Here is a 23,761-nt window from a genome sequence, read left to right as displayed (position 1 = left end):
AAAAACACGGAAATCCTCAGGGGGTTTAGGTCATTGGTTTTGAACGGACCCGAGAGCTAAATCATAAGTAATTGTGCTACATACGTAGCAGCCCATTACAAATCTAGTACAATTCTAAATTTGCATAGTAGTGTATGTTTATTAATGTATCATAATTTATCTTTTTCCATTTTAGTTAATGGTGACTAAAATAAAATTACAAAAAGGTAGATGGTGTAATTTGTAAATATGAAAATATTTAGTGATTTATTTATATAACTAGCCCTTATTTTGATCTTATTCCTTGGGAATCATCTTGAATTTTGTTTTCTCTTGATCTAGATATATGCTAGTCTTATCTAAATACGATATATGGTCTTAATTTCCCACAAACACTTTTCTTCACTTTTTCAACTAACCGATAAAATTAAATTGGGCCCAACTCTAATGACTCTTTTTTCCAAATGAAATGGTCCCGGCCAGTTGCAGTATTCTACAAGTTAAGAGAAATAAATTCTCTTTTCCGCATTGATAATTAAATGAAGTTGACAATGTTGCTTAATTCCTGACCACAAAATTTCTCCATATCCTTGGGTGGAACAAAATTTCTCTATTCTCTTTTGTGGAACGCCCTCTCTCTCTCTCTCACCATGTTTGCAGGGAGAGTACCCTTTCCGGCACCAATATGCATAGTCCTTGTAGTTATTGGCTTATACAGTGTAGCTTGCAATGCAAAGGATCATGACCATCAGCACTGTGAATCTTTTTAACCATAAATGTACACATTAGATATCGATTTTATTTGTTATTTCGATGTATATACCTGTATAAATATCAAATTTAAAAGATTAAAGATATTGGTGTTCAACTGATATTAGTGACACCTCATTCGTCAATAGGCACCCTCACATTTATGGGTGCAAAAAATAGAGGTCTTTGGCCATATTTGTTGTAGTGTGCGGAAACGTATACTAAATGCAATCTACAAATAAATAAATGGAATTATCACTTTGTTTCCTGACCACAAAACTTGGGACTTGGGAGCTTAATTTCCTTCTGCTTTACCTTCTACTGTAGTAAATGAAGTCAACGTTGTTGTTGTTGATTTTTTTTTTTTTTTGGCCACTTAAGTCAACGTTGTTGTTGTGCGGTCGGGATTTAGAATTGGCCACTTAATTAAATTCCTAGTAGTTTCCTAATGAGACAACATGACATGAGACATTGCGCCGAAGGAATCGGGTTACACGTCTTGATACCAATATATTCTTTTTTCCATGTTGACAATTAAGCGAAGTTCCCCATATATGTTGCTTCCTGACCACAAAATTAAGCGAAGCTCCCCATATATTTTTTCTATATCCTTGTGTGGAACTGAGGAAGGTGCACTTGTGTTGAACACCCTCTCTCTCTCTCTCTCTCTCGATCTCGATCTCTCTCTCTCTTTCACCATGGTTTCAGCTGGAAGAGTTCCTGTTGTTGTAGGACGATTATGCACAGTCGTCCTTGTAGTTGCTGTCTTATGCTGCGGAACTTGCAATGCAAAGGATCACCATCAGCACTGTGAAGCTTCTTCCTGCGGCAACATCCGTAACATAAGTTACCCTTTCCGACTAAAACAGGATCCAGTCAACTGCGGTCACCCAAGGTATGAACTGTCTTGTGAGAACAACCGTACACTACTCAACTTGCATTCTGGAAAATTCTATGTACAGTCAATTAATTATAATAACTACACAATCCGAGTTGTGGATCCTAATGTCGTCCATAAGGGTAACTGCTCTTCAATCCCCCGTTATTCGTTGGCAAGCTATAACTTCAGTGATCGGGATCCATATAGCATTTATCAATTCAGGAAACTTCATAATGGGACGGTCGAGTTCTCTCAACTGACAAAGCCTATAATTTTCATGACCTGTACCAAAACCCCAGTGAATTCTCCTCATCTTTATGTGGATACTAGTCCTTGCATTATTGATGCTATGAGCAGTTCCGGTAGGCATTCGTTTGTTAAGATTGGTCATTTAAATGCCTCAGATTTGAGGGACTTGTGCCGTATAGAGGTTATGGTTATGATCACATCGCGCGCCGCTACAAAGGACAAGATCGTGTCGTACATAGACATCTACAATGAGCTGGTCTACGGGTTTGAACTTTCATTTTTGACCAGCTACGAGAGAGATCCTATTAGGTGGAATAATTCTTATTGCTACGTCCCAGTTGAAATCAACAAACCTTATTGTGGTACGTACTTCTTTACATGGGAAGACTCAATCTCCCTCTTTATTAGCATGCATTAGTCTCCCTCTCTCTCTCTCTCTCTCTCTCTCTCCACTATTCGTTTCAGATTAAACGTGTCAAGATGTATGAGTTGATATTATTGTTGTCTTGGATGATGCAGGCACCAGGAACTTCCCCCTTCTGACTGACGTATTATATTGTGAGGAGTCTCTCAATCTTATCGTTTTCACTTTTTTCAGTTATGCTTAATTTCCAAAACAACTTAATCAACTCTCAGTCTTAACTCTCTGTTAATTTTATTTTTTTTGTTACTTGCAGGGATTTTACTTATCTTTGGCCACCCTGGTGAGTTTTTTTTCCTTTTAATGTACGTGAGCGAATAATATGGCTCTTTCCAATATATAAAAATCATACAGGGGCCAAACAGTTCAGATCTCTTGTGGTAAACAATTAATCTTTATAGTTTCAAGTAGGAACAGCCTAAATTATAGTCATGATTTCCTATTTGATCCATTGCAGTAATGGCGTGGATTGCAGCAAAACCTATACTGGGAATTCCATGTGTCATTGTACTTTTGATCTATAAATTGAAAAGGCGACACTTGTCAATGTATGGCCCTATAGAAGAATTCTTACAAAGTCACAACAACCTCATGCCAATAAGGTACTCTTACTCAAATGTCAAGACTATGACAAAAGGATTTAAGGATAAATTAGGAGAAGGAGGTTATGGCACTGTATATAGAGGAAAGCTTCGTAGCGGCCACCTTGTAGCAATTAAGATGTTGGGTAACTCCAAAGCTAATGGACAAGATTTTATCAATGAAGTTGCCACCATTGGGAGGATTCATCATGTAAATGTGGTGAAACTAATAGGTTACTGTTCTGAGGGATCAAAGCGTGCTCTTGTATACGAGTTCATGCCAAATGGGTCTCTTGATAAATACATATTTCCTAAAGAAGAGTCTATCGCCCTAAGTTGTGAAAAATCATTTGAAATTTCACTTGGAGTGGCTCATGGTATTGACTATCTACATAAAGGATGTGACATGCAAATTTTGCATTTTGATATTAAGCCTCACAACATTCTTCTTGATGAGAATTTTGTTCCAAAAATTTCTGACTTTGGACTAGCAAGATTATGCCCATTAGATGATAGCAGTTTGACTTTGACTGCAGCAAGAGGAACCATGGGATACATAGCTCCAGAATTGTTTTACAAAAATATTGGAGGTGTGTCATTCAGAGCCGACATCTATAGTTTTGGAATGTTGTTGATGGAAATTGCAGGCAAGAGAAAGAATTTGAATGCAGTTGCAGCCCATTCAAGCCAAATTTACTTTCCTTCATGGGTTTTTGACCAATTCAGTGAAGGAAATGAAATAGAAATGGAAGATGCCACAGAGGATGAAAAGAAAATGACAAAGAAGATGCTTATAGTTGCGTTATGGTGCATACAAATGAAGCCTAATGACCGTCCTATTTCGATGCACAAAGTGGTAGACATGCTTGAAGGAGAAATTGAATGCCTTCATATGCCTCCAAAGCCTTTCCTATATCCACAAGAGAATGCAGTGGCAGTTGATGAAGACAATTCAAAAACAACATGGTCATCAACACCATCAAATGATGATGTTGAAGAGTCGATTAGTTTAATTGAAAATGCAGATGAAGAGATATGTACCACCAGTTAGTCTGTTATGTACAAGGGAATAGGCTAACATTGCCACTTTGTGCGAGGAATTGTTCTTTCCTATATGGTAGGACAAATATCAGTCATGTAATATTTGAGAGACGTAACTTTATTCTATGATTTCTATAGTACGTTTGAGAAGTATTTATATAGTGCTATTGTGCAATATGTATTAGATACAAGACATCCGCACATTCGGATTCAACAATAATATTGAGGGCTTTTGGAGATTATCTTGGTGGAAATTCATCAAGAACTATTTTCAACTAGAAAGACAACTATATTTTTTTATTATGATTATTCTGACCATAAATTTTAAAAAACTATTTTTGACAAATTTTGTCAAGTGAAGATACTTAGTTATTAATCATTTAAATTATTATTCATTTAAATTAAAAAGATAAAGAAAGATTGCTGTTCATGGACTTCTTTCCTTATCTAAACATGAAACTTTTCAGGATTTGAACTTGTAACCATTCTTTCACTAGTTACCTGGAATGGTCTACTTTGGCTGGCTCCAAAAATGCACTTGAAATTGTTGTAAGACCAACATTAAAAGCTATCCAAATGTCCAAAATTATCTCCTCTGTTCATCCTGGTTATGTGTAGCAACTTGTCTCTCCATATGTTCATACCATTACTGGTTATTTTAATTACTATTGCCTTGCTGCTTCAGTTTCCTTCCATATAAAGATTGTAAATTTGAAGCATTGCATGGAAAATACTTCTTGGAAAATGTATCATGATGCTTGGAGAAAATGAGAAAAATCTGGGTTAAATAAGATGCACTCTAAAAAAGGCTTCAGAAATCTTTCAAAACACTAAAATCTCCACAGCAACAACAACAACAACAGAAACGATTACAAATGCCATTAAAGCCTCAACAACAACAATTTCTGAAATTTGAAATGTAGTTTTGTATGCGGAGAATCTTGGGGACTCCCGAGCAGTCGTCAACCAGAGAGTGTTTCACAATCTGGTGGTGGCAGAACGCTTGTCCACTGATCACAATGTGGGAGTTGAGGAGGTCAGGAAGGAGATTGAAGCACTTCAACCCGATGATCTTCATTTTTGGAGGATAAATGGCATAATTCAGGTACATTTGTGTGTTGCTACCTAACTTATGAGTATATATATATATATATATATATATATATATATGGTGAATTGCAATTTGGTAATCCTAAAAGTAAGTATTGTGTATGTAAGATATGCATTTAGATGGTTTTGATATGTATATATTGTCATGTATATGTATGTAGGCATTCCTTAAAGAGGGTTTATGAATATTACATTTTACTTTAGATTGGCAAAAATTATGAGGCAGGGGATCCAATCTACCGTTTAAAACCATGCATTCTTTTTCATGTCTTTATTCAAAGAAACTTATTCAACTTGCTCCTTGTATTCTTAGTTTTTTGAATAGAGCTGTGTAATCCAGGAATCGATCTCATGCTCGGCCTCCTGATCCAGCATCTCATGCAGGTTCATAGAAGTGTTTGTTTTCCATGCATTAGATGTACATGTAGACTCCCAAAATCATATAGGGAATTTACTTTTGATTTAACTCTGTGTAAATTTTTTGAGATTGCGAACATGTGGTTTCTTTCTTCTGGTGTAAAGTGTGCTGGATTTAACTTTAACTCACCTGCACTCAAACACTCAAGAATAGAAACAATAGATTGAAGAAGAGTTGCAGGGGAAGAGAAAAATTAGAGAGAGTGTTTTGGGGGCTGAACTGACGCAGCTCACAGCACTTAATATTTCATATATATCAAATTACTTAGTACAGCTGCAAAGACTTGAACAACTGCAGTGATAATATATACTAGCCACACACAAAAGACTCATGTGGTTTAATATTAACCATACACCAAAAGTCAAAGTAATATTAAAATACTAAACTCTAACAAAAGGCTTAACAACTAAAATAAGGTCAGTTAAGTAAAAGGGCATTAACTTTAACACTCCCCCTTAATGCCTTGTTGCTTAGCTCCCAGAAGTCCTTTGAGGTACTGAAACTTGAATTTTGACAAGGCTTTAGTGAATATGTCTGAAACTTGATCTTCAGTTCTGCAATACTTAACCTCAATCTCATTGTCCTCCACTGCATCTCTAGTGAAGTGATGCTTGATAACTATGTGCTTGGATCGACTATGGAAGACAGGATTTTTAGTCGTAGCTATTGCAGATTTGTTATCACATAAGATTGGAGTTGCTTCTCCTTGTTTTTCACCAAAATCTTCTAGGATTCTTCTCAGCCACATTGCTTGAGAAGTTGCTAAAGATGCAGATACATACTCTGCCTCTGTACTAGACTGAGCAACAGTTTGTTGCTTCTTGGATGCCCAAGAGAATACACCTGTGCCAAAATATAATGCATATCCAGAAGTACGTGCTCTTCAAATCATCTACACTACCTCCCCAATCACTGTCACAAAATCCAAATAACTTTGGCTCAATATTTTTCTCATACCTTATATGAATTTTCTCCATCTTCTCTGAATTATGCAGATTGTCCTTGGATTGACTTTTGTTTCCAATCCTAGGAGGTTTTCTCATCAAAGATCACATCTCCATAGATCACAATCTTCTTTTTCTTAAGATTGTAGAGTCTATAGCCCTTTGTTTGATTGCTATAACCCACAAACACACATTTGTCACTTTATTCATCAAGTTTTTGTCTCAGCTCCTTTGGAACAAGAGCAAAACAAATTGTAGGGTTTTTTGCTACTCCATGCTTCACAGGGTGTCATGCCTTCCACAGCTTTTGTCGGGCATCTATTTAACACATAAATTGCAGTATGCACTGCTTCAGCACAAAAAGATTGAGGCATCCCCTTTTTCATGTAGCATAAACTTTGCCATTTCTACAATTGTCTTGTTCTTCGTCTCAGCTACTCCATTTTGTTGTGGACTGTAGCCAACAGTCAATTGCCTTTCAAGTCCTATGTCTTCATAGAATTTCCCAAACTCATTTGAGTTATATTCTCTCCCTCTGTCACTTCTTAGGACTTTTAATAGTTTTCCACATTGTCTTTCAGCCATCATTTGAAACTTTTTAAATACAACAAACACTTCTGACTTTTGTCTTAGGAAATAAACCAAAGTTTGTCTTGTGTAGTCATCTATAAAGGTAAGAAAGTACCTATTTCCAGCTTGAGTAGGAGTTTTCATAGGCCCACAAACATCTGTGTGTGCTAGTTCCAGAGGTGATTTTGCCCTCCAAGCCTTGCCTAGCTTTTGGAAATGGAACTCTATGTTGCTTTCCCAGTGCACAACCTTCACATACATCAGTCACTTCTTGTATTGTAGGTAGTCCATGCACCATTTCTTTTTGCTGTAGGTCCTTGAAGCTTTGAAAGTTCAAATGTCCTAGTCTCCTATGCCATAGCCAAGAGTTGTCCAAAACATCCACTTTCAATGCCATATGTTTTGAGTATTGAAACGATAGAGGGAAGCTTTTGTTTTTCTCCATTTTGATCTTTGTGATAGCTTAACAAGTATCTCATTTCTCAAAAATCTTGCAGGAGTTCTCTTCAAAGTGGATATAGTATCCATGTTCAGGAAGTTGCCCAACACTCAAGAGATTTTGTTGAAGTTCTGGAACCAGCAACGCATCCTTGATGAATTTTCTGCCTTTGTCTGTTTCAATTGCAAGTGTGCCTTTTCCTCTTGCTTCCACTAATGCCCCATTTCCCATCTTAACTTGGGAGACCATTGAGGTATCAATGTCAAATAGAATTGCTGTCATGTGATTGCTGCAGCCACTGTCTAGAAACCAAACGCGTTGCTGCTTGACAAGCATAAAACATATTTGTTTCATTGCCCTGCTCTTCAGTGAAATTTACTTGTTGATTGCCTTTGAGCCTACAATCTTTATGAATATGCCCAAACTTGTTGCAATTATTGCATTTAGGCTTGCCCTTCAACCAACACTCGTCTTCTGTATGACTCTTCCTGTCACAAATCTTGCATTTTGTTTAAGATGTACTAATCTCAGCATTTGTCTTTCTCTCAAAGGTATTCTTCCCTTTCCATTTTGATTTTTTTCTTTCCAATCCTTTCCACCTTTAGAGGATTCCGATTTGGCTTGATAAAAGCTTGATTGTTTTTTTTCCTTTTCTTTTGAACCTACACTGAGAGATTGAAAGGCACTCTTAGTAGAGTTTTCAACATGTCTATCCAATATTTGATCAAAAGCTTTAATTGATCCTTTTAATTCTTGAATAGTCAATGTAACTAAATCCTTAGTTTCCTCAATAACACTCACAATAGAGTCATATTTTTTAGGTAAGCTAATCAGAATTTTCTCAACAATTCTTTGATCTGTAATCACTTCACCATAAGACTTTATTTGATTGATAACATTACTGATCCTTGGAAAGATATCATATGATAGCCCCAATTGAATAAGATGAAGAGCTCTGGCATCTTTCTTGATAGAGTCTTCTAGTAGCACCTTCTCAGCCACATCAGGTTCTTCAAACCCAACATCTACAAATTTCCAAAGACCATGAGAGACAAAAAGAGTTCTCATCTTGACCCTCCAGTAGTCATAGTGATCACCATCAAAGATTGGAGAAGATAAGTTTCGATCGTTGTTGCTATTTGAGTTTGCCATTTTTTTTTTTTTTGTGAGGAATTGTTTTTCCCTTTCAGATTCACAACGCCGAAACTGATATGATCAGACTAAAGCTCTGATACCAACTGTTGGATTTAACTTTAACTCACCTGCACTCAAACACTCAAGAATATAAACAATAGATTGAAGAAGAGTTGCAGGGGAAGAGAAAAATTAGAGAGAGTGTTTTGGGGGCTGAACTGACGCAGCTCACACCACTTAATATTTCATATATATCAAATTACTTAGTACAGCTGCAAAGACTTGAACACTGCAGTGATAATATTAACGAATAATGCTATTCTTACCACATTTCTTATACCACATTCTTATACCATCTCACGTGTCATTACTTTATTGGACAAAGTTTTTCTTTTTCTTTTTGGGTTTTTCATTTTATTTTTTAGTATCCAATGTATGAATGCCATGTAAGTTGCCACATAAGGTGGTATGAAATTATGGTATAAAAATATGGTATATCTAGCACTACTGAATATTAACTCATATTGCTTAATATTTTTATGGCCAGGACTCATGTGGCTTAATATTAACCATACACCAAAAGTCAAAGTAATATTAAAATACTAAACTCTAACAAAAGCTTAACAACTAAAATAAGGTCAGTTAAGTAAAAGTGCATTAACTTTAGAACAATATTTGAGTCACCTTCTGGGGGGTACCACAAGGTCATCCTACTCCTTCAAATTTTGATTTTGACAATACCGGCGCATAATCGGAACTGTTTACTTTTTAGATAACTTATTATAGATCTTCTCTACAAAGAATTAACTCAATCGAAAATCGTTTAGTTATATAATTGTTGTCGATTAAATAAAAAAAATCAACAGTTTAGTAAAAAAATCATTGTTTAATTGAAAACCATTTATTTTTTCTATTTAATTAACAACAGTTATATAATCAAATGATTTTCGATTGATTTAATTTTTTGCAGAGATGATCTTTAATATGTTATCTAAAAAGTGAACGGTTCTGATCATACATCGACATTGCTAAAATTAAAATTTGAGGGGATGGGGTGACCTTGGGGTACCCCCAAGGGGTGACCCAAGTATTGTTCTTAACTTTAACAAAGTGTTGGAATTATATGCCTCAGTTCGGTTGTTTGTACCAAATGAGTTATATGTAATGGAGGATGCTAGTCTAAAAGTTCTTTCAATTTTAAGTAATTACAGTGAAGCCACAAGGAAAATACATTGAACTGGTTGTATTGAAGATGCAAAGGCTTGGAAATGGATTGTTGATGGAGCAAATAGGATCATTTGCCTTCTTGTTCTTTGGTCATTGGTCAAAAGCTTGCCTTATAGGTGAGAAAATCCAAAGGAAATACCTGACTTCATGGGAAATTCTGACTTTCCATATAAGACAAACTGTTGTCATGAAATTCGTTGACAAAGAGGGGTGTAGTGTATATAGATTTATAAAGACTTTTGTAGATTTTTTTTAAGAGATAGACTTTTATAGAATTTACAAATTTTCACAGAGTTCTATTGAGTTCTACAGAATCTATAGAAATCCTTAAAAATCTGTAGGGAAGAGGTTGGATTTATAATGACTTTGAAATACACATCAAAGTCTTTCAAAATCTATTAAAATCCATCATTAAATGAATTCCATAAAAGTCAATGACTTTTTAAATACACATAGATTTTTACATACTTTTTAAAAGTTTTTAAAGTCTTAATTGAATATCACATGACTTTTATAGATTCCTTAAAATTCTTAATTAAATACATATATAGATTTTTATGGACATTTTTAAAGTCTTTAAAAGTCTTAATTGAATACCACATGATTTTTAAACTCCACAAAAGTCTTTTAAAATCTATATACAATACACCCCACTAAGTAAGCATTTTTCATACAAGCAGATTTCCAACCCACCCTTTGTTAATTTAGCAAGGACAACCTTCTTCATACCCAACACACCAAATGGGGTTTGTTAATCTCCCTAAAATTCCCCCCAGGAAATTCATGTTCACCTTATTAATTTATATATGTTTGTAACAGACTTTTAAGGGATGCCACCTGGCATTGATCCACAAAGACTCTAGCCCAATGAGAAAGGTTGGACAGTCGTAGGCCCAATTCAATGGCCCATCATGTGCAAGCCCAGGATGGCCTAAGTGAACGAAAGCACCCCGGCGAACAACCCTTTCTGCTATATCATGCATTCAGGGTTAATGGAGCATAAGGCCAGTAATGCAATGTCAGGTGGACTCATAAAGCAATCAAAAATTGGGTTGTAGCTGTCAAGGGGATAAGTACCAGAATCCTAGGTTTGTTCAAAGCCATACACGTGTCAACTATCCAAGGGATGACTACCTAGGGTTTTGGGAGACAACACACAAAACCCAGATCTATTTCTAAACATTCTCTATCAAATGACTTGATCATTCATTTTTTTTTGCTCGTTACGCTTGCGTTAATTTTAATGTGTTGCTCTCATTTCTTTTATTGCAACCTTTTGTTCTTCCATATTTAATAGCTTTATTTACTACTCTCTTCTTGTATTTATTTCTGGAATTTAAAGTATTCTCATTTGGAAATTGAGAATTAATCAAGGAAGCATTTATTTTCTCAATCATTGAGTATTTACTATCAGCCAATTTTCCTTTCTTTGCTTGAATCTTATAATTTATATCCATGACTTGTGATTCCAATGGGCACTTTTGTCGGATCTGGATCCTAAGATAGTTAATTTCTGAAATTTTTTGTTTATTTATTTACTTACCTTATTTAATCACTCGCTGAGAGCAACATGAACACATCTTGAAACAAATAAGTTTAGCACTTTAGAACCTTTAGCACTCAAGTCCTAGAATGCCCAGGCATAAAAATAATCAGCACAATAGTTTGATCCAATTCACTGTTACTTTATTTTCTATTTCATTTTTAAACTGTTCCAAATACATTATTACTTGGTGGCACGCCCTTTAGCCTCAAACTAACTAAGTGATATAGATACAATCTTAGCCCAATCCATGAGTGAAACATTTTTGTCCATAACAATATCATACATTTTGGTTCAATATATAGGAAATGGGAAATCTGTCAATGGAAATATCTGAAACATTTGGTGGCTCTAGTCCCGACCAATAAGGCATGGGATTGGATCATATTGATGAATACCTGGTTCTCCATGAACCGATGGGTAATTCTTTGGGCTTATTGAAAGGGTTAGCCCCTTTTAATTCATGTTAAGCTTTTTGACCCCCTTGGTCCAAAACTTACTTTTATATCTCTTTTGTATTTTCAGTGACTAAAATATTCTTCTATATATATACTTTATAGACCGGGAACTCCACCAGTAGAACAGAACGTCCACCTTCTTTAATTCTCTCTCTTCCTAATCTCATCTCTCTCTCTCTCTCTCTCTCTCTCTCTCTCTCTCTCTCTCTCTCTCCCTCCCTCCTTGATCGAAGGCTGCTGCTAGGAACCCATGGCTTAAAGCAATTGCAGATCTATTTCGATATAGATAGATCATTGATCTTTGACATAGTAGAAAAAGAAGAAAAGATCTTCGCTACTTTCGATGTGATTGAATATATCGATCTATTTCGATATGCAATGTTCTATACCTTTGCCATCAAGATTTATTAATTTTAACCTTTTTATTATGACTTATGAGAAAATAATTGGATCTATTAAATTGATGGGATATGATTTAATCAATCCATTCATAATAATCATGTTGATATGCAATGTTCTATACCTTTGTCATCAAGATATATTAATTTTAACCTTTTTATTATGACTTATGAGATAATCGCTTGGGCAATTCGTTTGAGCAAGATTGATATTTGAAAGATCTGCAATAGATCATTGATTTGATTAATGAGTGAGCCATCACAGCTAGCGAATATACAATCCAGTGTGTCCAAATAGATCAATCCTCTCCTTTCATTTGTGTCGACCAAAAATTCCACCGAAAAAACTTTACGTGTCGACCAGAAAGTTCACCAAAAAATCGTGTCCACAGAAAATTCCACCGCATTGTGTCGACCATCAATCGCATCTTCTTCTTCTCCATTGAATCCAAATTTGGTTTTGGGCGAGCAGTGGGCGGTGAGCGGTGAGCGGTGGGTTGATTAAAAACACATTCATCAATTTTTTTCCCCTTATTTTACGATGGGTTGATTAAAAACTCATTCATCAATTTGTGGGTACGTTGATTAAAAGCAATATGGGGATCGATTAACAATAAACTAGCTAGGATCAATTGCTTGCTTTATCATATTTATTTGTAGTAATTACATTAATAGATCTCTTTGCATCTGTTAAAATTAATATATCTTGATAGCAGATCTTTTTGAAAATTAATTTGTGTTAAAATCCAGATCTTTTTCTTCTTCTTCATCATTCTCCAGATTTTCTTCTTCCCAGATTTTTTAGTTCAATTAAGATCTATTTTGTTGCAGCCTTTTTGTTTAAAATTAACAAACAAAATGATGAAAGAGAAGAAACACTAAGAGAGGTTTGCAGAAAATCTTCAATTCTCCTGATTTTTTTATGAGCAAATTATCCGTAAGTTCCTCAATTATACACTGATTTTCAACTTAGTATCCCAACTTTGAAAACTTGACAAAAAGTACTTTAACTTTCATTTTGTGTCAAAATAGTACCTCCGTTAGTTTTTCTGTCAAATAAACCGTTATCTGCTGACGTGGCAAAAGTATTTTTGTCTTTTTTCCCACATTTAAAAGATAATAATATTTTTAAAAGAGCAAATTACAATTTAGTACCTTAACTATATACTGACTTTTAACTTAGTACCCCAACTTTGAAAACCTGACAAAAAAGTACCTCAACTTTCATTTTGTGTCAAAATAGTATATCCGTTAGTTTTTTTGTCAAATGAACCGTTATCTGCTGACGTGGCAGAGGTATTTTTGTTTTTTTCCATACATTTAAAAGATAATATTATTTTAAAAAACTTTTTGATAAACAAATTTCTTAAAAAAATTAAAATAAAAAAATTTCTTAAAATAAAAACCTTTCCCCCTCCCCCTTCCCCAACCTTGCCCCATACAGCATCACCTCTCAGCCCCAGCCTCGTCCCCCTCCCTTCCCCTCCCCTACCCCAGCCAGCCCCCACACCAGCCCCTCTCCCTGCCCGACCCACCCTCTCCCCCTACCCCAGTCCCGTCGCACCCAACCCTATCGCACCCCCTTCCCCCAGCCAGCCCCTCTCCTTGCCCGACCCACCCTCTCCCTCCTACCCCAGCCCTCCCCCACCCATCCTCTCCCCTTCCCGCCCCCACCCATCCCCTCCCCTCCCCTCCCCTCCCCTACCCATCCTCCCACCACTCCCTGCCTAACCCACCCTCTGCCCCCCACCCCAGCCCTCACCCATCCTCCCAGCTCTCCCTGCCCAACCCACCCTCTCACCCCACCCCAGCCCCCACCCATCCTCCCACCTCTCCCTGCTCGACCCATCCTCAGTCCCGTCGCACCCCTCCCCCCAACCCCCAGCCCCTCCCCGACCCACCCCAACCCCAACCCAGCCCCCTCATCCCCCCTTACCCAACCCCGACCCTCCTTACCCATCCCCCAAAATTTTTTTAATTTTAAAAGTTTTAACTTTTTAAGATTTTTTTTTATTCAAAAGTTTTTAAAAATATTATTATCTTTTAAATGTGAGGAAAAAGATGAAAATACCACTGTCACGTCAACAGATAACGGTTCATTTGACAGAAAAACTAACGGAGATACTATTTTGACACAAAATGAAAGTTGAGTTATTTTTTTGTCAAGTTTTCAAAGTTGGGGTACTAAATTGAAAGTCAGTGTATAGTTAATGTACTAAATTGTAATTTGCTCTTTTAAAAATATTATTATCTTTTAAATGAGGGAAAAAAGACGAAAATACCCCTGCCACGTCAGCAGATAACAGTTTATTTGACAGAAAAACTAATGGAGATACTATTTTGACACAAAATAAAAGTTAAGATACTTTTTGTCAAGTTTTCAAAGTTGGGGTACTAAGTTGAAAATTAGTGTATAATTGAAGTATTTACGGATAATTTGCTCTTTTTTTATTTTCTTCCAGCCTTCGATCAAGGAGGGAAGGAGAGAGAGAGAGAGAGAGAGAGAGAGAGAGAGAGAGAGAGAGAAATTATAGTACAAAAATTTGAGTTTTTATATAAGGGGCGTTATGGACATTTCACATTAAAAAGAGCTATTAAAGTAAATTTTGGGCCTAAGGGGCTAAGGGGTCAAAAAAGCTTAACAGTGATTAAATTGGACTATTTAATTAAATTATCCTAACACTTTTAACCTTTCTTGATATTATGAGTTGTTATTTATTTTTTTTTTTTTGTAGATTTTTTTGAGAATATATAAATATTGGGGTCACGCATTGTAAGTTTTTATTTTTTATTAATGAAATATCTTTTAGTGGTGATGACTAATTCATCAAATATTCTCCCTATTTCCCTCTTTTCCTATTTTGGTGTTCATCACATATGTACTTCCTCAGAGCTTTGACTACAATATTACACAAGAGTCCTCTTACTGTCAAATCTCAAGAGTTCTCCGTAGCCTTTCTTTTTTCACATTTTTCAAGGAATCAAACAATAAAACTAAATTAGAACCCAGTTGCAGTATAATGACTTTTCTTTTCCAAATGAAAGGACACAGTTGCAGTATTCTACAAGTTAAGACAAATAGATTATCTTTTTCCATATTGAAAATTAAATCTGCACGCACGTTGTTCCTTCCTCACCACAAAATATTTTTTCTATATCCTTGTGTGGAACTGAGGAAGCTGCACTTGTGTTGAACACCCTCTCTCTCTCTCTCTCTCTCTCTCTCACCATGGTTGCAGCTGGAAGAGTTGCTGTTGTTGTAGGACGATTATGCATAGTCGTCCTTGTAGTTGTTGTCTTATGCTGTGGAACTTGCAATGCTAAGGATCATCATCAGTGTGAAGCTTCTTCCTGTGGCAACATCCGTAACATAAGTTACCCTTTCCGACTAAAACAGGATCCAGTCAACTGCGGTGACCCGAAGTATGAACTGTCTTGTGAGAACGACCGCACAGTACTACACTTGTATTCTGGAATTTTCTATGTACAGTCAATCAATTATGATAACTGCACAATCCGAGTTGCGGATGCCAATCTTCAAAAGGGTAACTGCTCTTCACTCCCCCGTTATTCGCTGGCAAAATATAACTTCAGTTTTCGGGATGATCCATATAGCATTTATCAAAGAAGGAAATTTCATAACGGGACATATGATTATGACTTTGAATTTTCAAAGCCTGTAATTTTCATCAGCTGTACTGAAACCCCAGTGAATTCGCCTCTCTATGTGGATGCTGCTCCTTGCATTAATAATGCTATGAGTAGTTCAACTTCTGTTTCATCCCATTCCAGTGGTCATTCTTTCGTTAAGATTGGCGCTTTAAATGTCTCGGAATTGAGGGATTCGTGCCGTATAGAGCTTATGGTTTTGATCACATCGCGCCCCGGTACAAAGAATATGAACCTTTCCTACATGGACATCCATAATGAGCTGCTCTATGGGTTTGAACTTTCATGGTTGCAGCGCTACGACGGAAATCGAAGATGGGGTCAGTATATAAAATGTTACATCGATGATGAAACCAACAAATCAATTTGTGGTAGCGTTACTCTCTCTCCCTCTTTACATTTATTTGATCGAATTCAGACATGTCAAGATGAGTTGATATTGATTATTATGTCTTTCATTATGCAGAAGATTCTCTTCCTGTTTTCTGGGATCTAATAGGTGAGGACTCTCTTATCTTATAATTTTCATTTTATTTAGTTACTCGTACAGCTCTCGATTGTGTGAGGATCGTTTTCATTTGTTTTTTCAGTGATCCAATATTCCTGTCCAAAATATCTAAATCAACTTTTTTTTAACTCTCTGTATTTTGTTTTTTTTTTTGGTTTCTTGCAGTTGTCCTTTGGATATCTTGCTTAACAGGTGAGTTTTTCTTTTTTTCTTATTCTTTTTTTCTTCGCCTGCGACCTTGGTTATATAGTTTGATGTGATAGAATAATATGGCTCTTTCCAGGAGATAAAAATCACATACATGGTCTAATATAGAAAACAAAGTTTCAAATAGCCGCATCCAAAAATACAGTTGTCATAATTTTTTATTTTTTTTATTTCCTTTACAGTAATAGCGTGGGTTGCAACAAAAATTGTACTCGGGATTCAATGTGTGATTGTGCTTCTAATCTATAAATTGAAGAGGTGACACTTATCAATGTATGGCCATATTGAAGAATTTTTACAAAGTCACAACAACCTCATGCCAATAAGGTACTCCTACTCACATATCAAGAAAATGACAAAAGGATTCAAGGAAAAATTGGGTGAAGGAGGTTATGGCTTTGTATATAGAGGAAAGCTTCGAAGCGGCCGCTTTGTAGCAATTAAAATGTTGGATAAGTCCAAAGCTAATGGGCAGGATTTTATCAATGAAGTTGCTACGATTGGAAGGATACATCATGTGAATGTGGTGCAACTAATTGGCTATTGTGCTGAGGGATCAAAGCGTGCTCTTGTATACGAGTTTATGTCAAATGGATCTCTTGATAAAAGCCTATTTTGTAAAGAAGGACCCACCTCCTTAAGTTGCAAAAAATCATTTGAAATTTCCCTAGGAGTGGCTTGTGGTATTGACTATTTACATAACGGATGTAACATGCAAATTTTGCACTTTGATATCAAGCCTCACAACATTCTTCTTGATGAGAATTTTGTTCCAAAAATTTCTGACTTTGGACTAGCAAGATTATGCCCATTAGATGATAGCAGTTTGACTTTGACTGCAGCAAGAGGAACAATGGGATACATAGCTCCAGAATTGTTTTACAAAAATATTGGAGGTGTGTCATTCAGAGCCGACATCTATAGTTTTGGAATGTTGTTGATGGAAATTGCAGGCAAAAGAAAGAATTTGAATGCAGTTGCAGCCCATTCAAGCCAAATTTACTTTCCTTCATGGGTTTATGACCAATTTAGTGAAAGAAAAGAAATAGAAATGGAAGATGCCTCAGAGGATGAAAAGAAAATGACAGAGAAGATGCTTATAGTTGCATTATGGTGCATACAAATGAAGCCTAGTGACCGTCCTATTTCGATGCACAAAGTGGTAAACATGCTTGAAGGAGAAATTGAATGCCTTCATATGCCTCCAAAGCCTTTCCTATATCCACAAGAGAATGCAGTGGCAGTTGATGAAGACAATTCAAAAACAACATGGTCATCAACACCATCAAATGATGATGTTGAAGAGTCCATTAGTTTAATTGAAACTGTAGATGAAGAGATATGTACCACCAGTTAGTCTGTTATGTACAAGGGAATAGGCTAACATTGCCACTCTGTGCAAGGAATTGTTCTTTCCTATATGGTAGGACAAATATCAGTCATGTAATATTTGAGAGATGTAACTTTATTCTATGATTTCTATAATACGTTTGAGAAGTATTTATATAGTGCTATTGTGCAATATGTATTAGATACAAGACATCCGCACATTCGGATTCAACAATAATATTGAGGGCTTTTGGAGATTATCTTGGTGGAAATTCATCAAGAACTATTTTCAACTTGAAAGACAACTATATTTTTTTTTTATGATTATTCTGACCATAAATTTTAAAAAACTATTTTTGACAAATTTTGTCAAGCGAAGATACTTAGTTATTAATCATTTAAATTATTATTCATTTAAATTAAAAAGATAAAGAAAAATTGATGTTCATGAACTTCTTTCTTTATCTAAACATGAAACTTTTCAGGATTTGAACTGTAACCATTCTTTCACTAGTTAGTTACCTGGAATGGTCTACTTTGGCTGGCTCCAAAAATGCACTTGAAATTGTTGTAAGACCAACATTAAAAGCTATCCAAATGTCCAAAATTATCTCCTCTGTTCATCCTGGTTATGTGTTGCAACTTGTCTCTCCATATGTTCATACCATTACTGGTTATTTTAATTACTATTGCCTTGCTGCTTCAGTTTCCTTCCATATATAGATTGTAAATTTGAAGCATTGCATGGAAAATACTTCTTGGAAAATGTATCATGATGCTTGGAGAAAATGAGAAAAATCTGGGTTAAATAGGATGCACTCTAAAAAAGGCTTCAGAAATCTTTCAAAACACTAAAATCTCCACAACAACAGAAACGATTACAAATGCCATTAAAGCCTCAACAACAACAATTTCTGAAATTTGAAATGTAGTTTTGTATGCGGAGAATCTTGGGGACTCCCGAGCAGTCGTCAACCAGAGAGTGTTTCACAATCTGGTGGTGGCAGAACGCTTGTCCACTGATCACAATGTGGGAGTTCAGGAGGTCAGGAAGGAGATTGAAGCACTTCAACCCGATGATCTGCATTTTTGGAGGATAAATGGTATAATTCAGGTACATTTGTGTGTTGCTACCTAAATTATGAGTATATATATATATCGTGAATTGCAATTTGGTAATCCTAAAAGTAAGTATTGTGTATGTAAGATATGCATTTAGATGGTTTTGATATGTATATATTGTCATGTATATGTATGTAGGCATTCCTTAAAGAGGGTTTATGAATATTACATTTTACTTTAGATTGGCAAAAATTATGAGGCAGGGGATCCAATCTACCGTTCAAAACCATGCATTCTGTTTCATGTCATTATTCAAAGAAACTTATTCAACTTGCTCCTTGTATTCTTAGTTTTTTGAATAGAGCTGTGTAATCCAGGAATCGATCTTATGCTCGGCCTCCTGATCCAGCATCTCATGCAGGTTCATAGAAGTGTTTGTTTTCCATGGATCGACTATGGTAGACAGGATTTTTAGTCATAGCTATTGCAGATTTGTTATCACATAAGATTGGAGTTGCTTCTCCTTGTTTTTCACCAAAATCTTCTAGGATTCTTCTCAGCCACATTGCTTGAGAAGTTGCCAAAGATGCAGATACATACTCTGCCTTTGTAGTAGACTGAGCAACAGTTTGTTGCTTTTTGGATGCCCAAGAGAATACACCTGTGCCAAAATAGAATGCATATCCAGAAGTACGTGCTCTTCAAATCATCTACACTACCTCCCCAATCACTGTCACAAAATCCAAATAACGTACTTTGGCTCAATATTTTTCTCATACATAATGCCAAAATCAATTGAACCTTGAATATATCTCAAGACTCTCTTTGTAGTACCAAGATGTATCTGAGTAGGCATGTGAATAAATCCTGATAATAGACTAGCAGCATACATGATGTCTGGCCTTGTAGCAGTTAAGTAGAGAAGGCTTCCAACTAAGCTTCTATATAGAGTTGCATCTTCTTCCTTACTTCCATCTTCTTCCTTACTTCCATCTTCTTTTTGAAGTTTCACATTGAATACCAAAGGAGTAGCTACTGGATTGCAGCCTCCCATTTTGAATTTTTCAAGTAGAACTTTTGCATATTTCTTTTGAGAGATAAAAGTTCCATTCTCATTTTCACTGATTCCAATCCCCAAAAAATGATGCAACAATCCCAAGTCACTCATTTCATATTTTTCCATCATCTCCTTCTTAAATTGCATGATCAACTTCTTATTACTTCCAGTAAATACTAAATCATCAACATAAAGAGAGACAATAAGCATATCAGTATTACCTTCAATCTTTGTGTACAGAGTTGGCTTATTTTTGCTTCTTTGAAATCCTTTCTTGATGAAATAGGAATCAATCTTCCCATACCATACTCGAGGTGCTTGTTTCAAGCCATAGAGAGCCTTCCTTAGCTTGTACACCTTCATATCTTCTCCTCTTACAACAAAACCTTGAGGTTGGTGTACAAAGACCTCTTCACTCAAGACTCCATTTAAGAAGGCAGACTTCACATCCATTTGGTATAGAAACCAACCCTTTTGAGCTGCTAAGGAGATTAATGCCCTGATTGTATCAAGTCTAGTCACTGGAGCAAAGGTCTCATTGTAGTCAATTCCATAGATTTCTTCCTCCATAGATTTCTTCCAGGCTTCACTTTTGATTGCTTCTTCAAAGTTTTCTGGTTCAGCAACACAGAAGTTGCAGCTTGCATAGACATCACTCAAACTCCTCATTCTTATTGGTGTTGAACTAGGAGTTGAGGCTGTAGGAGAGTTTGATTGAGGGCTAGTAGTTAGGGACTGCTGCAAGGGAGTTTCTTGCTCTACCTCATATGAATTTTCTCCATCTTCTCTGAATTATGCAGATTGTCCTTGGATTGACTTTTGTTTCCAATGCTAGGAGGCTTTCCCATCAAAGATCACAATCTTCTTTTTCTTAAGATTGTAGAGTCTATAGCCCTTTGTTTGATTGCTATAACCCACAAACACACATTTGTCACTTTATTCATCAAGTTTTTGTCTCAGCTCCTTTGGAACAAGAGCAAAACAAATTGTAGGGTTTTTTGCTACTCAATGCTTCAAAGGGTGGCATGCCTTCCACAGCTTTTGTTGGGCATCTATTTAACACATAAATTGCAGTATGCACTGCTTCAGCCCAAAAAGATTGAGGCATCCCCTTTTTCATGTAGCATAGACTTTGCCATTTCTACAATTGTCTTGTTCTCCTCTCAGCTACTCCATTTTGTTGTGGAGTGTAGCCAACAGTCAATTGCCTTTCAAGTCCTATGTCTTCACAGAATTTCCCAAACTCATTTGAGTTATATTCTCCCCCTCTGTCACTTCTTAGGACTTTTAATAGTTTTCCACATAAGACTTTATTTGATTGATAACATTATTGATCTTTGGAAAGATATCATATGATAGCCCCAATTGAATAAGATGAAGAGCTCTGGCATCTTTCTTGATAGAGTCTTCTAGTAGCACCTTCTCAGCCACAGACAAGGTCTTCTCTGCATCAGGTTCTTCAAACCCAACATCTACAAATTTCCAAAGACCATGAGAGACAAAAAGAGTTCTCATCTTGACCCTCCAGTAGTCATAGTGATCACCATCAAAGATTGGAGAAGATAAGTTTCGATCGTTGTTGCTATTTGAGTTTGCCATTTTTTTTTTTTTTTTGGTGAGGAATTGTTTTTCCCTTTCAGATTCACAACGCCGAAACTGATATGATCAGACTAAAGCTCTGATACCAACTGTTGGATTTAACTTTAACTCACCTGCACTCAAACACTCAAGAATATAAACAATAGATTGAAGAAGAGTTGCAGGGGAAGAGAAAAATTAGAGAGAGTGTTTTGGGGGCTGAACTGACGCAGCTCACACCACTTAATATTTCATATATATCAAATTACTTAGTACATCTGCAAAGACTTGAACAACTGCAGTGATAATATATACTAGCCACACACAAAAGACTCATGTGGTTTAATATTAACCATACACCAAAAGTCAAAGTAATATTAAAATACTAAACTCTAACAAAAGGCTTAACAACTAAAATAAGGTCAGTTAAGTAAAAGGGCATTAACTTTAACAAAGTGTTGGAATTATATGCCTCAGTTCGGTTGTTTGTACCTAATGAGTTATATGTAATGGAGGATGCCAGTCTAAAAGTTCTTTCAATTTTAAGTAATTACAGTGAAGCCACAAGGAAAATACATTGAACTGGTTGTATTGAAGATGCAAAGGCTTGGAAATGGATTGCTGATGGAGCAAATAGGATCATATGCCTTCTTATTCTTTGGTTATTGGTCAAAAGCTTGCCTTATAGGTGAGAAATTTCAAAGGAAATACCTGACTTTAAAAAGAAAATCCAAAGGAAATACCTTACTTTATGGGAAATTCTGACTTTCCATGGAAGTTGACAAAAGGGGGTGTAGTATATATAGATTTATAAAGACTTTTGTAGACTTTTTTTAAGTGATAGACTTTTACAGAATTTACAAATTTTCACAGAGTTCTATTAAGTTCTATAGAGTCTATAGAAATCCTTAAAAATCTGCAGGGGAGAGGTCGGATTTATAATGACTTTGAAATATACATAAAGAGAAAATTACAGATTTAGTCCAGTTATTTTATATCTAGTTCAATTTTGGTCCACAATCTTTTTTAAGTTCTGTTTTGGTCCACTAATTGTTTGACTTGTTCAATAAAGGTCCAGATTTGTTTTCTCAAATTTGGCCTGCTTTTTACCCTATCAAATCTCACCCAAATTCAGCAAATATATACTTGTTTTAAAGCTATGCATTTCTTCTTTACAATCATATAAAGATCATTCAAATTGGAGTTCTAAAACTCAAGATAATTGACCCTAAAGTAGGGTACCCAAAACTGCCAATTTTTCAAATTTCACCAAATCTCAATTCTCTTAGATTATAATACTCCAAATTTGTTTTTATAACTAAGAAATGATAAAATATAACTTATACTTCAATTATAATTGAAGAAAACACAACCCAAAAGATTTAAAGTCACAAATCTGGACTTTTATTGAACAAATGAAACAATTAATGGACCAAAACAGAACTTAAAAAAGATCGTGGACCAAAATTGAACTAGGTATAAAATAAGTGGACCAAATCTGTAATTTCCTCAATATAAGTCTTTCAAAGTCTATTAAAATCCATCATTAAATGAATTCCATAAAAGTCAATGACTTTTTAAATACACATAGATTTTTACAGACTTTTTAAAAGTCTTTAAAAGTTTTAATTGAATACAACATGACTTTTATAGACTCCTTAAAATTCTTAATTGAATACATATAGATTTTTACGAACTTTTTTAAAGTCTTTAAAAATCTTAATTGAATACAACATGACTTTTAAACTTCACAAAAGTCTTTTAAAATCTATATACAATACACCCCACTAAGTAAGCACTCTTCATACAAGCAGATTTCCAACCCACTCTTTGTTAATTTAGCAAGGACAACCTTGTTGTTACCCAACGCACCAAATGGGGTTTTTTGATCTCCCTAAAATTCCCCCAAGGAAATTCATGTTCACCTTATCAATTTATATATGTTTGTAACAGACTTTTAAGGGATGCCACCTAGCATTGATCCACAAAGACTCAGGCCCAATGAGAAAGGTTGGACAGTCGTCCCAATTCAATGGCCCATCATGTGCAAGCCCAGGATGGCCTAAGTGAACGAAAGCACCCCGGCAAACAACCCTTTCAGCTATACCATGTATTCAGGGTTAATGGAGCATAAGGCCAGTAGTGCAATGCCATGTGGACTCATAAAGTAGTCAAAAATTGGGTTGTAGTTGTCAAGGGGATAAGCACC

General features: G+C 35.8%; 3 protein-coding genes and 1 pseudogene across 3 annotated transcripts; 3 read left to right on the top strand and 1 right to left on the bottom strand.

The window, feature by feature from the left end:
• Positions 1-1,333: 1,333 nt before the first annotated feature.
• Positions 1,334-4,122, top strand: LOC147291608 (LEAF RUST 10 DISEASE-RESISTANCE LOCUS RECEPTOR-LIKE PROTEIN KINASE-like 2.4). The gene is made up of 4 exons (XM_086234839.1): positions 1,334-2,220; positions 2,378-2,416; positions 2,536-2,562; positions 2,737-4,122. Exons 1-4 carry the CDS (start codon positions 1,428-1,430, stop codon positions 3,909-3,911), a joined length of 2,034 nt encoding a protein of 677 aa, XP_086090965.1. The 5' UTR covers positions 1,334-1,427; the 3' UTR covers positions 3,912-4,122.
• Positions 4,123-7,418: 3,296 nt separating this feature from the next.
• Positions 7,419-8,534, bottom strand: LOC147291607 (uncharacterized). The gene is made up of 2 exons (XM_086235986.1): positions 8,049-8,534; positions 7,419-7,703 (listed from the first exon to the last, which is right to left on the bottom strand). The coding sequence occupies exons 1-2, from the start codon at positions 8,532-8,534 to the stop codon at positions 7,419-7,421; spliced, it is 771 nt and encodes a 256-aa protein (XP_086092112.1).
• A 6,789-nt stretch (positions 8,535-15,323) lies between these two features.
• On the top strand, positions 15,324-16,808 carry LOC147291606 (uncharacterized). Its single transcript, XM_086235087.1, has 4 exons — positions 15,324-16,182; positions 16,278-16,310; positions 16,485-16,511; positions 16,709-16,808. Exons 1-4 carry the CDS (start codon positions 15,372-15,374, stop codon positions 16,786-16,788), a joined length of 951 nt encoding a protein of 316 aa, XP_086091213.1. The 5' UTR covers positions 15,324-15,371; the 3' UTR covers positions 16,789-16,808.
• Positions 16,798-19,139, top strand: LOC147291605 (rust resistance kinase Lr10 pseudogene; annotated as a pseudogene).
• The last annotated feature ends 4,622 nt before the right edge of the window (positions 19,140-23,761 follow it).

The sequence above is a fragment of the Dryas octopetala genome, chromosome 3 (genome assembly GCF_963921425.1).
Source record: "Dryas octopetala chromosome 3, drDryOcto1.1, whole genome shotgun sequence".
Classification (NCBI taxonomy): domain Eukaryota; kingdom Viridiplantae; phylum Streptophyta; class Magnoliopsida; order Rosales; family Rosaceae; genus Dryas; species Dryas octopetala.
The sequence above is the reverse complement of the archived record's forward strand: the minus strand, read 5'-3'. Positions and strand labels throughout refer to the sequence as shown.